We start from the raw sequence: 12,492 nt of genomic DNA on the forward strand, positions 1-12,492 counted from the left end.
AGTGTTGGCTATCTGAGAAGGTGAAAGATTCATAGGGGAAATTGAATTCCTGATCACTAGAAGTCATGTAAACATTAGATTCATTCATAAGAAAAGAAAAGTTGTATTCCATGCGATTAACATCATTGTTCCTGAATTAACACAAAACTTTTCCAAAGTAGTCAGAAATGGAAAAACTACGGTTCAGAATGCAACTGCTATCTATGACTAACTGTTGCAGAGAATCTGGATTGTCCTATTATTCTGGTAATGGATTGATAATGAAAACTTGACCTTCCTCAATTTTGTTTAGACAAAACACAGAAAGTAATAGAATCTACATCCTCTCATATTTCACCATCCCACAGTTCTTCAAGGCTCTTGTAAGGACTACGAGTTCCATGAACTGCAAATTCCCCTCTGAGGAGCCTTTGCTGCAGAAGAAAACGAGGAAAGATTTATTCAGTGGCAGGCAGTGGAAATTCTTTACTATGCATGCATGTGTGTCCATGTGATGAGCCATTTTTATCCCCACAGAATACGAACATGAGACAAGACAAGTTTACCTGGTGGATGCCTGAGAATTTCGAGAAGAGCTCGGGAGGTATGGACCAATCAAACAAGCTAAAATTTTCCTTGATCCTGGACTCATTCACACTTTTTGGAAGTACACTGTGACCACTCTGAATACCCCAGCGCAGAGCAACTTGTGCTGGAGACTTGTTAAGTTTTTCAGCAATTTCAATCAGAACTGGTTCCTTCATGATTTCTCCTTTAATCCAAGTCCCTGGAGATCCTAGAGGGGAATATGCCTGCAAGAATATTGACATACACATGATTCAAATAATCAAGGATTTGCGTGTATATGATGATAAAAACAAAATCAATCAGGCATTATACCGATAGATGAACTCCCGTGGACTTGCACAAGTTGTGTAGCCCAGGCTGCTGCCAAACAGGGTGACATTCCACCTGATTGACAGCAGGCGGAACTTTCGCAGACTGGAGCAGGTCCTGCAGCTTCTTAGTAGAGAAGTTGCTGACTCCAATGGCCCGTGCCTGACCGGACGCATACAAGCCCTCCATTGCACTCCATGTCTCTGGAAGACACAAGGGAGCCATGATTTCAGGGTCCCACCCTCGCATACCAGGCTTAGTTCGAAATGGCCAATGTATCTGCAATTGTTTCAAGCATTATCAATTGCAGCTCAAACTTATATCCAAATTGGGGATGAACTAATTCTGCTTTCAGAGGTAATTTGAGATCTTCCTACTAGGATTACGAGTACAGGTACATACAAGATACAGATCAATGTAGTCAAGTTGGAGGGCTTCCAGAGTTCTGGTCAATGCCTTTGAGACATCTTCAGGTGCATGGTCGCTGCACCTGTATATGTGTCAACAAAAACAAAAGAATTTGAAGTCACAAAAGCCAATCACAAGTGTTTTTTTTTTTTTTGGTGGAGCGAATACTAGATGCTTTAAGTAAACACAGTATGCTTGGGTTATGGTTTCTTTTGTGTAATTAGTTGGTATTTTGATGAATGGGTAGGTATATCTGGATTAGAATTAGTTGGTAACTTGATGAATTAGTTGTGTAATTAGTTTCTTTTGTAATTGTATTACTCTTTTTCTCTCAATAACTTGACTTCTTACGTCACTAAAAGTCTGCTATAAAAAAGATTCAAGACTTGTTATGATATACTAGTTTTCGAAACTAATAAAATTTTTACTTTCGAAAAAAAAAACATCTGGGTATTAAAGCTAAACATTCATACAACTAATTAAACAGTTTATTTAGGTTTTCCAAAGCTAAGTAACGCGAATCCAAGTATTCCTTTAAGCAATCAGAGCTCAAAACAGAAGGCAAGAGGAAGATTACAACAGATACCATAGTTTTGATGTGATGAACATTTCACTGCGCTTCACCACCCCTGTGGAAAGGAGTTCCTTTAATGCAATCCCAACCTACATACATTAAAACATGTAGCAAAAGAAACAATTAGCCATATAACAAATTGGAAAAATTAAAAAAGGAAAAGAAGAATATGGGGAATTTGACCTCTTTTTCATTATCATAAACATGGGCACAGTCGATGTGCCTATAACCAGCCTGCAACAAAAAATGGTACCAGAGTAATCAATGCTTCAGATGTTGTTTTCCATTTTAACTGTAATAACACTTGGTAATTCATCTGAACTGTACTGGGGAAATGAATTGTTCACAAAGTTCAATCTTATACTACAACATTCCTCAAGTCAATTAAAAATTGCAATTCCAGATCATAAAGGCAGAAGCAACCTTCTGGGCAGAAGAAAATTGATAAAAAAAATGGGATCATTAAAAGGTAATGCCTGGGAAAAATTAATAGAACAGGGTTCTAACAAGGAAGAACAACATATCAGAGGCAATAAATTAAAGATAAAACCTTGACTGCAGCAATGACAGCATCACCAACAACACCTGGAGGAGCTTTCCACGTTCCCAAACCAACAGATGGCATCTTAGCTCCGGTGTTAAGTTCAAAATACAAAGGTCCATGTCCATTTTCCTTGTCCATTTTACTCTACAGGAATAAGTCAATAACCAAAGCCATGAGCAAACACCAGGAGTGATTTAACTTTTGCACATTACAATTCAATTGAAAGAGAAACGGTTTCAATGAAGATACCCTGTTGATCCAAATGATAACAGCAGATTTCTGGCGGAAAGAGAAAGAGATAACCAAATCAGGAAGTCACCAACTCACGATTCTTCAGCTCCAGACCCGGCAACTGGTGGTCAGTTTTAGGCCCAGGTTGTCCAATTGTCAGCAGAGAAGCACATGTAACATATTTATACACATTTATATGGAAGTATCATTCATTTATATTCCTAGCGGTTACAGGGTTGGATCTTCCTATGGACTCCAAAGCCGAAAAAACAGCTAAGAAAAAAAAGCTTTAAGACACTCACCCAAAAATAGAAACATAGGAAAAAGAGCTTATGTGTCTTCTTTCTTGTTGAAATTGCATTTTTAGTGAATTGTAATCCTGAATTAGTTTATTATTAGATTAATTAATTGGATCAGTTATTGGAATCTTCTTTGACCCTATGTCTGCAAACCTATTGGTGGGAAAAGGTTGAGTCTTTGCCATAGTTTGATTGCTTATGATATTGACTTGCCTTGGATTCAAGTTCCATTATCCTGCTCCAGAATATAAGTGAATTGGTTTTAATTATGACCATCACAAAAATGTGCAAAATTATTGGAGACATGGCGCATACTCAAGATTGCTTCTGCTCAGCTTGGTTTATATATGATTTGTTTCCTTTGTTTACTCGTAGGGGAGGCCAGTACCACAGATCAAGATCAAGATCAATTTAATGGTTATATGATACGGTTTTCAAGCACAATATGGTGCATTGCCCATAGTAGTTCGCTGGCTAGTTGCTGATACATAAAATGAAAGAACACCTAAAACCTCTCTGTGTTCATTTTTTCCCCACCCCAAATAGTTTCTCCTTTCTTCTTTGATCTATCTAATACTCCATTGATCCAGTATTCAACTGCTTAAATCTCACCATCCCAAAGTTCTTCAACAGACTTGTATGGACTGAGAGTCTCATGGGCAAATGAATTTCCCCTGACCAGTCGTGCCTGCATAATTGGAAAACATAGCATATATTCAGGATAACAGATTCGATAATATCTAATATGCCTAGTGATTCATAATTAGCAAAACATTATTTGATGATATGTGACCCACAAAATAGCCATCAAAACACAGGAAATTACGCATTATGATGGAGAAACTAATCAATTATATTAGAATTAACAGCAGTATCATTGGCTAATGTCCATTTAAGATAGTGGAGCAAAAGTGTATCAGAATTAATCAATTAACTTGTTAGCACTTAGCATTTCCTACTTCTGAATAACAACATTTCTTGCTGAGTAATGTAATAGCTACTTGCCTGTTCAATTTCAGAAAACTTGGCAAATAAGTCCTCAGGAATAGACCAGTCAAAGACATCAAAGTTCTCCTTGATCCTCTCCTCATGCGTACTCTTGGGAAGCACACTATGACCCATTTGCAGTCCCCAGCGAAGAGCAACTTGTGCAGGAGTTTTGCCTAATTTCTGTGCAACCATATTTAGAATTGGAAGCTTAAGAACCTCACTCTTGAGCCATGTTGTGCCAGGAGAACCCAGAGGGGAGTATCCCTGAAAGATGATATACCATTTCATTATTAGTAAAAAGCACAAGGGCCAAAGCATTTTAATATTTTCCCAATCGAAGGCTTCTGGCAATTCTCGTATTTTTCAAAAAATAAAGGCTCCTGGCAATTCAATCAAACAATAATCTAACACAAAGTGACACAAGATTTGTATGCTCACCGATAAGTGAATGCCCTTGGATTTGCAGAGTTCACGTAGCTTAGTCTGCTGCCATGAAGGATGACACTCAACCTGGTTAACAGCTGGAGGAACACGTGCCACCTCCAGCAAATCCTGCAATTTCTTTGAAGAGAAATTACTAACACCAAGAGCCCTAGCCTTACCAGAGTCATAGAGTGCTTCCATTGCTCGCCATGTGCTAGGTATGTCCGGCTGAAGTAGGTTTTCAGGCTTAAAACCAACTGACCCTTTCTTCATCCGAATTGGCCAATGGATCTTAACAACAAACACCCATATTAGTCACAATTGAGAAGCACCTTAAATAATACATTAGGATTCTCCAACAACTAATGACGAACAATACACTCAACAACTTTAAAATATGATTCTTAACACCAGACAGGGCAAAGGTAGCTAGACTAAGAGGATGAGATGATCAAACAATAACTTCTACTTAGCTTCAATATGGAATGACCCTGTCCCTAGAAACTGCATTTAACACTGAAACGGGTATGATAAAGTAGCTTTGATCAAGCAATACATACAAGGTATAAATCAACATAGTCAAGCTGAAGATCCTGCAAAGTTCGGTCTAATGCTGCCGGTACATCTTCGGGTGCATGATCAGTACACCTGTGCATAACTTAAGCGTTAGAAAGTAATCTTAATAAACAAAAAAAATTAAATAAAAAGAAATCCCTGGATTAACATAACAAAGAAGAATGAAAACAAACCAGAGTTTCGAGGTGATAAATAACTCCTCTCGTTTCACCACACCATCTTCAAACAGCTTCTTCAAAACCAACCCAATCTAAAACAAATAAAGACATGCACACATTGATTAATTACCACTAATAATTCACTATATTCATTTAAAAATAAATAAAACTTTAATATTAATTATTCGAACAGTATTATTTATGCACCCAAACACCAACTTTTTCCTTTTTACTAAAAGTTTTTCTTTTGCCAACAAGAAGGCAAATATAGCCAAACAGGACACAAAGTTACCTCCTTTTCGTTTCCGTATATTTGAGCACAGTCGATATGGCGGTATCCAATCTGAACAGAACAGGAAAAAAATAAAGAAAAAAGCGACAATCAACAAAGTGCATTTCCAATGAAGACAAAGAATTCAACGAAGTGAGGACGTTCAACAACAGTTGTTAACGATGTACCTTGACGGCGGCAGCAACAGCAGCGCCGAGGAGGCCAGGTTCAGACTGCCAAGTTCCCAAACCGACCGACGGAATTTTGGCTCCGGTGTTCAACTCGAAGAACCTGATTTCACTCGCCATTTGTGATTTCCCGACAACTACGAAGAGGAAGCCCGTGGATTCGACGCGAAATGCGAAGAATCAAAGAGGAAGCAAAGAGTAACTGAAGCGAGAGAGTGACTGGTGGCAACAACAACAGCTAGAAGAAAGCGACAACACCTCGCCTTTTATAAGTGGGGGATCATTTGAGAAATCTCTTCGTCTTTCCGCCAGGTGTTCCTTCGATCAGGCTATTATGGAAATTCGACGGTGGTGATTTTTTTACTGTGGTTTTGTTTGTTCTGGAAAACGCAAAGTGGGCCTAACGTGTAAAGGCTGCGGACCGCGAGGATTTGATTTTTTTGAATGACTTTTGGTCGGAGATCCAATTCTTTGTCAGGTGGGCCTTTGCTTCGAATTACTATTGATTTTTAATGCCATTTTCCTCGTATTTAAACCAATTAAAGTGATACTCTCGTATTTTGCATAGTATAATTTATAAAAATTATATTATTTATTTAAAATTATTATTTATTATTACATATCAAATAATATTAACATGATATATTAAAATATTATAATAAATGATAAAATGCCATGTTGATAGTTTTGTGATACTTTCGTATGACAAGATTATATTAACATCCAGTAAACATAAAATAACAAAAAATATTTTAATTAATTATTAATTATAAAATAATATATTAAAATATTACAATCAATGATGAAATGTCATATTGATGTTACATGATAATATAATGTTATGATATTTTTACACGTAATGTCACTTAAAATTATATTAATTTATATAAATATAAAATAATAAAAAATAATTAATTTTTTTTAAAATATTACGCCTCGAAAAAAATTGTTCTAATAATAGAATCGTTGGTTAGGATGTTTAGCCTGCTTGGTCCTGACTCACGAGTAGCTCAGTGACACAGTTGGGTTGGAAAATGACTTGAGGTCGGCAACTAGCCCCGTGGTCCAATGAGGGTGACGACATCCATGATCCAATCATCCAAGTTTTCGTAAGAAAATTAATTACCCTTTTTCTACAGCTCTGACTCTTGTTTTGGACTGGAACACAGTTTTTTACATTCATCTTTGGTGAGTAAATAACGTTGCTACATTGGAAAATGCCATGGAGCTGTTGATTGGAGCCAAGAGAAACTACAACCAAGATCACATACTGCAAGTAGCTCCTTCACTTATTTTAGTACTAGTATAGTTAAGCAGGCCAGCAGCAGGAATCTGCTTGTCATTTTCTTCAGACCTCACCGTCCCATAGTTCTTCAACGGTCCTATATGCACCGAATGTTTCGTGTGCGAATACAGTGGCTTTGATCAGCCTCTCCTGGAAGACATGAACCATGAAATCAGTAATCTGAACTGGAACTAAAGCAAAGCATAGTCCATGAACCTGGTCATATTTTATCATAGGCGGAACTAAAATGCCAATGGATGCATCGGGGAAGGGATTGAGAGAGGAGCATCAGACCAATAACTGAAAAGTAGGGAAAGTTTAACTTGCCTGCTCAATCTCAGAAAACTTGACAAACAGGTCTTCTGGTATGGAGAAATCAAAAACATCGAAATTTTGTCTGATCCTCACTTCATTTGTACTCTTGGGCAAAACACTGTGGCCCATCTGCAGCCCCCAACGGATAGCAATCTGAGCAGGAGACTTGCCCAGTTTCTCTGCAACCATATTCAGAACTGGGTCCTTCAGGACCTCAATCTGGACGGTTCCTGTGCCTGGGGAACCCAATGGTGAAAACCCCTGAAAAAACAATGACGAGTAATTTTGTTGATAGGCTATTACTCAAAATGGTTTTTTGATCACCTGTGAGAACCTTAAGAAAGGTGAATTTGTATTACAACATAAAACTTCAGTTAGAGTTGGTTGCTTTAAAGTGTTAAATCAATAATTGAATATTCATTAACTCACAGTTAAATGAATTCCCTTAGATTTACATAATGCATGGAGCTTAGGCTGCTGCCACACAGGATGGCATTCCACTTGGACTACAGCAGGAGGAACCCGAGCCACCTCGAACAGATCTCCGAGCTTCTTCGTAGAGAAATTGCTTACTCCAATGGCTCGAGCCTTGCCAGAATCATAGAGTGCCTCCATCGCTCTCCACGTAGCTGGTATGTCAGGTTGGGTTAGGTCCTCACCATTAAAGCCGACTGCTCCCTTTTTCATGCTGACGGGCCAGTGAATCTTCAAATGTTTAAGCAACACCATAGTAAGAAAACATACAAAGCTTTCATATGTCCATAGGCTAGTTGCCAAGCTTCGTTATCTTCTTCTAGCATTCTATCAGTTTGACTCAACAGCAAAACTAGGAAATTTCGTGTGTAAAGCAGAAAGTTACTTACTAGATAGAGATCTAGATAGTTCAGATGTAAGTCTTCCAATGTAGAATTCAATGCCTCCTGTACATCTTCTGGTGCATGATTAGTGTTCCTGAAGGAAATACAATAAATTCATTCTGCTAAGTCTTCAAGACTACTTGAAACACTGAAAAAACCAAATGAACCACCCAAAGGATGTTGGAAATTGAGACAAACCAGAGTTTGGAGGTGATCCAAAGATCTTCACGCTTCACCACACCATCTTCAAACAGCTTCTTCAGAACAGAACCAATCTGCATAAAAAAACCAGATTAACATAAAGTAAGAATCATCAAAACTTAACTTCAATCACTGAAGATGACAACAGATAAACTATGAATTCAGTTTCATGGAATTACCTCTTTCTCGTTGCCATAGACTTGAGCACAATCAATATGCCTGTACCCAAGCTGCATTAACACATAGCAACTAACAGTCACTCCTCTAAATTCCCAAAACTTTTCACAAATTGTTTTCTACCATTTTATTTAGTTAATTAGCATTTGATTAGCTAAAACCATTGGTCAAATTTTAATGGTTTTTTTAATGAACTTCATAATTATCTAAATATTGGCTCAAAAGTCAAATCCCCTATAACATTTTAATATTTTAATACAGGTGCAGAACAAGAAGCACCCACAGCACCTCCTGCTCCAAGAAAGCTGGAGTATCTAAAACCAAGTTGACCAAAAACATAAGAGAAGACACCATCCAGAGAGGAGAAAATACTACCTTAATAGCAGTGGCGACGGCATCGCCAACGACGCCAGGAGCAGCCTGCCATGTTCCTAGACCAACTGAGGGAATCTTAGCCCCAGTGTTGAGCTCAAAATATCTAATTGCCTGAGCCATTTTTGCCAGAGAGTGTTGCGACCAATGGGAGTCTATTTTATACGGAAAGGAGACAGCAGCCAAAAGAGACCAATAGAGATAAGCCAGAATCTTTGCTTCATTCATTTCATGAGTGACAATTTGCTAAAAAGCACGGTCCCTTCATGCACGTGTAAGTTGTGACCTGTCACCATAAGGCTTTGTATTTATCTCCTCCTCCTTCTTCCTTCTGTGTTTTTCTTTCAATGTCTGCTGATTAAGTAACGCAACAATACTATTACCTTAACAGTTTCAGGATCAAATTATTTTGCTCATATTCGATTGTCCAATATCTTTGAAAAATTTTGCTCTGATGGCTTTATACGACCAAGATTCAAAGTTGAACTCACCCAATCTTTGTCAATGTACTTGAAAGTTACACGACCCTTGATGGAAGAGTGTTTAGGACTGGTGGCGGCCAACCTAGGCTTGCTTCTGTACCATCTATTTGACTCTTGCACTGATCATTTGTTGTTAAATTAGATGATCAGCATAATCAAATGATCTTGCATACCTTTTTTTTTTTTTTTTCCAAAAAAGGGTCTTTAAATTGTTACAATGGAAGACATGTACCATCAGGTTGTAGTTCACCATAAGTATCAGAAAATTACATCCAAGAAGTAGTAGGCTTCCTTCACTTATATTAAACTTTAGCAGCACCATGAATCTGCCTTACAAGTGCTACGGGAATTTCTTCTTAGACATTTAAAAACAAACTTTGTGGGGGAAAATACGTCTGTAAAGAGTAAGCTTGCTTAGGCTCTCGAACACTGGTGTGTGTTCAGATCTCACCATCCCAGAGTTCTTCGATGGTCCTGAATGCCCCGTATGTTTCATGCACGAATCCAGTGCCTCTGACCAGCCTCTCCTGGAAGGCATAAAAGAAGAAATCAATAATCTGAACTAGACCTAAAGCCCTCATATTTAGATCATAAGCTACAATAAACCAGCCATGTAAAAATGGGGATTAAGCAACTTGCCTGCTCAATTTCAGAAAGCTTGACAAACAAGTCTTCAGGTATAGACCAATCAAAAACATCAAAGTTTTCTCTGATCCTCACTTCATTTGTACTCTTAGGCAATACACTGTGACCCATTTGCAGCCCCCAACGGAGGGCAACCTGAGCAGGGGACCTGCCCAATTTCTCTGCAACCATATTCAGAACTGGATTCTTGAGGACCTGCGTCTTGATGGTCCCTGTGCCTGGGGAACCCAATGGTGAATACCCCTGAAACAATGACAATTAATATTCTTAATTGGTTATTCCATAAGAACGGATGGGTGTTTGAAGACCATTAGAAAATAACACATACTACATCACAATGATATATCATGAACCTCCTCAATAGCTTTTCACCTATGTGAATGTTAAGTTTCTACAGATAGGTGAACTTATCTAGTAGTAGCAGGCATTATCACTATCAATGTCAATTCAAACCTCACAATTTGTTGGTTGCACTTGTACAATATGTGCGCATACTCACAGTTATATGAACTCCGTTGGATTTACAGAATTCATGTAGCTTAGGCTGCTGCCAGACAGGATGGCTTTCCACTTGAAGTACAGCGGGACTAACACGAGCTACCTCCAACAGATCTCCAAGCTTCTTTGAAGAGAAATTGCTTACTCCTATAGCTCGAGCCTTGCCAGAGTCATAGAGTGCCTCCATTGCTCTCCATGTACTGGGTATGTCAGGTTGGGTTAGGTTCTCAGGCTTAAAGCCGACTGCTCCCTTTTTCATGCTGGCAGGCCAATGAATCTTCAAACATTAAACAATCAAGGTTGTCACTCATTAAGAAATCATGAACAAAATTGGCTTATGTTAGTAAGGCCAAAATGGAAGAAACATGGTTGTGTTAACATTTCTACATACTAGATAGAGATCTAGGTAGTCTAGCTGCAAGTCTTGCAAGGTATTGTTTAATGCCTCTGGTACAACTTCTGGTGCATGGCTATTGCACCTGCAGAAAGTTGTAATTCACATCCTTAACTCCACAAAGTTAACAAACTCTGACAAAAACTAATGCAATCTAAACAGATTTTTAGTTATACACTCGAAATTCAATTTTGAAATGGAAAATTTCATATATGATATATGTAAACATTTGAAAGGATTTTGAAATTGAGAGAAAACCAGAGTTTGGAGGTGATCCAAAGATCTTCACGCTTCACAACACCATCATCAAACAGCTTCTTCAGAACAGAACCAATCTACATAAATCAAACTATGGCAGTGAGTAAATTTTGTTTCATATTTTCATCATTCATCAAAATCAAGGCATAAAGGCAAGCCGAATATAAATTCAGCAGGAATAGAATGTAGTTCGATGCAAATTTGCTCAGAAAATGAATATTCATTCCAGGGAAGAACTTGCAAAAAACAAAGACATTACCTCTTTTTGGTTCTCATAGGCTTCAGCACAATCAATATGCCGATAACCAAGCTGCATTAACACAGAGCGATAAGCAGTCACTCCTCAATTTCCCAAAATTTTCACAATAACTTTACTTTTATATTTAATCAGGATTTGTTAGCTACTTGGGATTTTTGGAAGAGAGCTGTGAACAGCTCCAGTTCCAAGAAAATTATCCAGAAAAGACTGTATTATATATATATATATATATATATATATATATATATATATAGCAGTCACTCCTCAATTTCCCAAAATTTTCACAATAACTTTACTTTTATATTTAATCAGGATTTGTTAGCTACTTGGGATTTTTTGAAGAGAGCTGTGAACAGCTCCAGTTCCAAGAAAATTATCCAGAAAAGACTGTATTATATATATATACACACACACACACACACATATAGGTGATAATTGTGAAAAATACCTTGATTGCAGCAGCAACAGCATTGCCAACAACACCAGGTGCAGCCTGCCATGTTCCCAGTCCAACAGAGGGAATCTTAGCTCCAGTGTTCAGCTCAAAGTATCGAATTGCCTCGGCCATTTTGTTCATAGAGACTACTGACAAATTGACGGGAGTCTTTTTCTTTATAGAGAGACAGTAGCAAAAGAGAACAGCCAAAGCATTAAAACATGGAGGAGTTAAAAAACATAAATATGGTCGCTTCATACACGTGTGACTACTCACCCCAAGCTGTGGATTTTTCCCCTGCCTCCTTTTCCTTTGTCACGTTGAATGCTCTGAAGCCAAGTTCTAAAATTTTCAAGATTAGGAAAATAGAATCATTTGTGGAAGTTTATCATTGAATGAGGCTCTGCTGCGGGCCAATGTATTCTTGCTTCTGGACCTTACGTTCGGCTCTTGCACTTGTCGTTTATAGATTGTTTGACTACGATGGCCTGCAAAGTCGTCAGGTCTTACGTCTGCTTTTTCTTTTAACCTCACTCTTCTTTTGTTGAACTTTAGAAAGGTTAATACCCCTTTTCATTAGCTAGTGCATAGTGGTTTTAAAGTAAAAAGGCCGCAAGCCATTTCCATCTTAGATGACTTTGTCACTGATCATACTTTTACTTACATCCAGGGTACTTCCAAATTTAACGTGGACGATTTTACGCGTATTAAATTTAATGTGGATGATTCTGCACGTATCGAAAAAATTAATATCTATATGATCATCAATAAGTAG

The 12,492-nt window shown here is 37.9% G+C and overlaps 4 protein-coding genes across 5 annotated transcripts; all 4 read right to left on the reverse strand.

Moving 5' to 3' along the window:
- Window positions 1-63: 63 nt before the first annotated feature.
- On the reverse strand, window positions 64-2,861 carry LOC18597691 (NADPH-dependent aldo-keto reductase, chloroplastic-like). 2 transcript variants are annotated; one of them, XM_088806384.1, is made up of 8 exons: window positions 2,652-2,861; window positions 2,409-2,546; window positions 2,042-2,092; window positions 1,871-1,947; window positions 1,279-1,366; window positions 880-1,155; window positions 546-791; window positions 64-408 (listed from the first exon to the last, which is right to left on the reverse strand). In XM_088806384.1, exons 2-8 carry the CDS (start codon window positions 2,538-2,540, stop codon window positions 370-372), a joined length of 909 nt encoding a protein of 302 aa, XP_088662510.1. In that variant the 5' UTR covers window positions 2,541-2,546; window positions 2,652-2,861; the 3' UTR covers window positions 64-369. The 2 variants fall into 2 exon arrangements, with proteins under 2 accessions (XP_088662510.1, XP_007026917.2); XM_007026855.3 differs by having other exon boundaries at window positions 64-413; window positions 2,652-2,859.
- Window positions 2,862-3,317: 456 nt separating this feature from the next.
- LOC18597692 (NADPH-dependent aldo-keto reductase, chloroplastic) lies at window positions 3,318-5,797 on the reverse strand. The gene is made up of 7 exons (XM_007026856.3): window positions 5,539-5,797; window positions 5,372-5,422; window positions 5,095-5,171; window positions 4,906-4,993; window positions 4,361-4,636; window positions 3,938-4,186; window positions 3,318-3,620 (listed from the first exon to the last, which is right to left on the reverse strand). The coding sequence occupies exons 1-7, from the start codon at window positions 5,656-5,658 to the stop codon at window positions 3,534-3,536; spliced, it is 948 nt and encodes a 315-aa protein (XP_007026918.3). The 5' UTR covers window positions 5,659-5,797; the 3' UTR covers window positions 3,318-3,533.
- Window positions 5,798-6,686: 889 nt separating this feature from the next.
- On the reverse strand, window positions 6,687-8,925 carry LOC108662286 (NADPH-dependent aldo-keto reductase, chloroplastic-like). Its single transcript, XM_018121742.2, has 7 exons — window positions 8,749-8,925; window positions 8,376-8,426; window positions 8,194-8,270; window positions 8,002-8,089; window positions 7,568-7,843; window positions 7,151-7,399; window positions 6,687-6,973 (listed from the first exon to the last, which is right to left on the reverse strand). The coding sequence occupies exons 1-7, from the start codon at window positions 8,866-8,868 to the stop codon at window positions 6,887-6,889; spliced, it is 948 nt and encodes a 315-aa protein (XP_017977231.2). The 5' UTR covers window positions 8,869-8,925; the 3' UTR covers window positions 6,687-6,886.
- A 511-nt stretch (window positions 8,926-9,436) lies between these two features.
- LOC18597693 (NADPH-dependent aldo-keto reductase, chloroplastic-like) lies at window positions 9,437-12,128 on the reverse strand. Its single transcript, XM_018121743.2, has 8 exons — window positions 11,994-12,128; window positions 11,730-11,891; window positions 11,282-11,332; window positions 11,023-11,099; window positions 10,762-10,849; window positions 10,372-10,647; window positions 9,867-10,115; window positions 9,437-9,754 (listed from the first exon to the last, which is right to left on the reverse strand). The coding sequence occupies exons 2-8, from the start codon at window positions 11,856-11,858 to the stop codon at window positions 9,668-9,670; spliced, it is 957 nt and encodes a 318-aa protein (XP_017977232.2). The 5' UTR covers window positions 11,859-11,891; window positions 11,994-12,128; the 3' UTR covers window positions 9,437-9,667.
- Between the last annotated feature and the right edge of the window lie 364 nt (window positions 12,129-12,492).

The sequence above is a fragment of the Theobroma cacao genome, chromosome 5 (assembly GCF_053813885.1).
Source record: "Theobroma cacao isolate CCN51 chromosome 5, ASM5381388v1, whole genome shotgun sequence".
Classification (NCBI taxonomy): domain Eukaryota; kingdom Viridiplantae; phylum Streptophyta; class Magnoliopsida; order Malvales; family Malvaceae; genus Theobroma; species Theobroma cacao.

Excerpts from the sequence above, each read along its gene's own strand:
- LOC18597691 (XM_007026855.3), bottom strand. The coding sequence starts at position 2,540 with ATGGACAAGGAAAATGGACATGGACCTTTGTATTTTGAACTTAACACC. Across the intron at positions 1,948-2,041 it reads TTTATGATAATGAAAAAGAG|GTTGGGATTGCATTAAAGGA; the intron begins GTCAAATTCCCC and ends TAATGTATGTAG. Across the intron at positions 792-879 it reads CCACGGGAGTTCATCTATCG|GCATATTCCCCTCTAGGATC; the intron begins GTATAATGCCTG and ends ATATTCTTGCAG.
- LOC18597692 (XM_007026856.3), bottom strand. The coding sequence starts at position 5,658 with ATGGCGAGTGAAATCAGGTTCTTCGAGTTGAACACCGGAGCCAAAATT. Across the intron at positions 5,423-5,538 it reads CTGTTGCTGCCGCCGTCAAG|ATTGGATACCGCCATATCGA; the intron begins GTACATCGTTAA and ends TGTTCTGTTCAG. Across the intron at positions 4,637-4,905 it reads ACTATGTTGATTTATACCTT|ATCCATTGGCCAATTCGGAT; the intron begins GTATGTATTGCT and ends TTTGTTGTTAAG.
- LOC108662286 (XM_018121742.2), bottom strand. The coding sequence starts at position 8,868 with ATGGCTCAGGCAATTAGATATTTTGAGCTCAACACTGGGGCTAAGATT. Across the intron at positions 8,427-8,748 it reads CCGTCGCCACTGCTATTAAG|CTTGGGTACAGGCATATTGA; the intron begins GTAGTATTTTCT and ends GTGTTAATGCAG. Across the intron at positions 8,090-8,193 it reads TGGATCACCTCCAAACTCTG|GAACACTAATCATGCACCAG; the intron begins GTTTGTCTCAAT and ends TATTTCCTTCAG.
- LOC18597693 (XM_018121743.2), bottom strand. The coding sequence starts at position 11,858 with ATGAACAAAATGGCCGAGGCAATTCGATACTTTGAGCTGAACACTGGA. Across the intron at positions 10,850-11,022 it reads TGGATCACCTCCAAACTCTG|GTGCAATAGCCATGCACCAG; the intron begins GTTTTCTCTCAA and ends AACTTTCTGCAG. Across the intron at positions 9,755-9,866 it reads AGCTTTCTGAAATTGAGCAG|GAGAGGCTGGTCAGAGGCAC; the intron begins GCAAGTTGCTTA and ends TATGCCTTCCAG.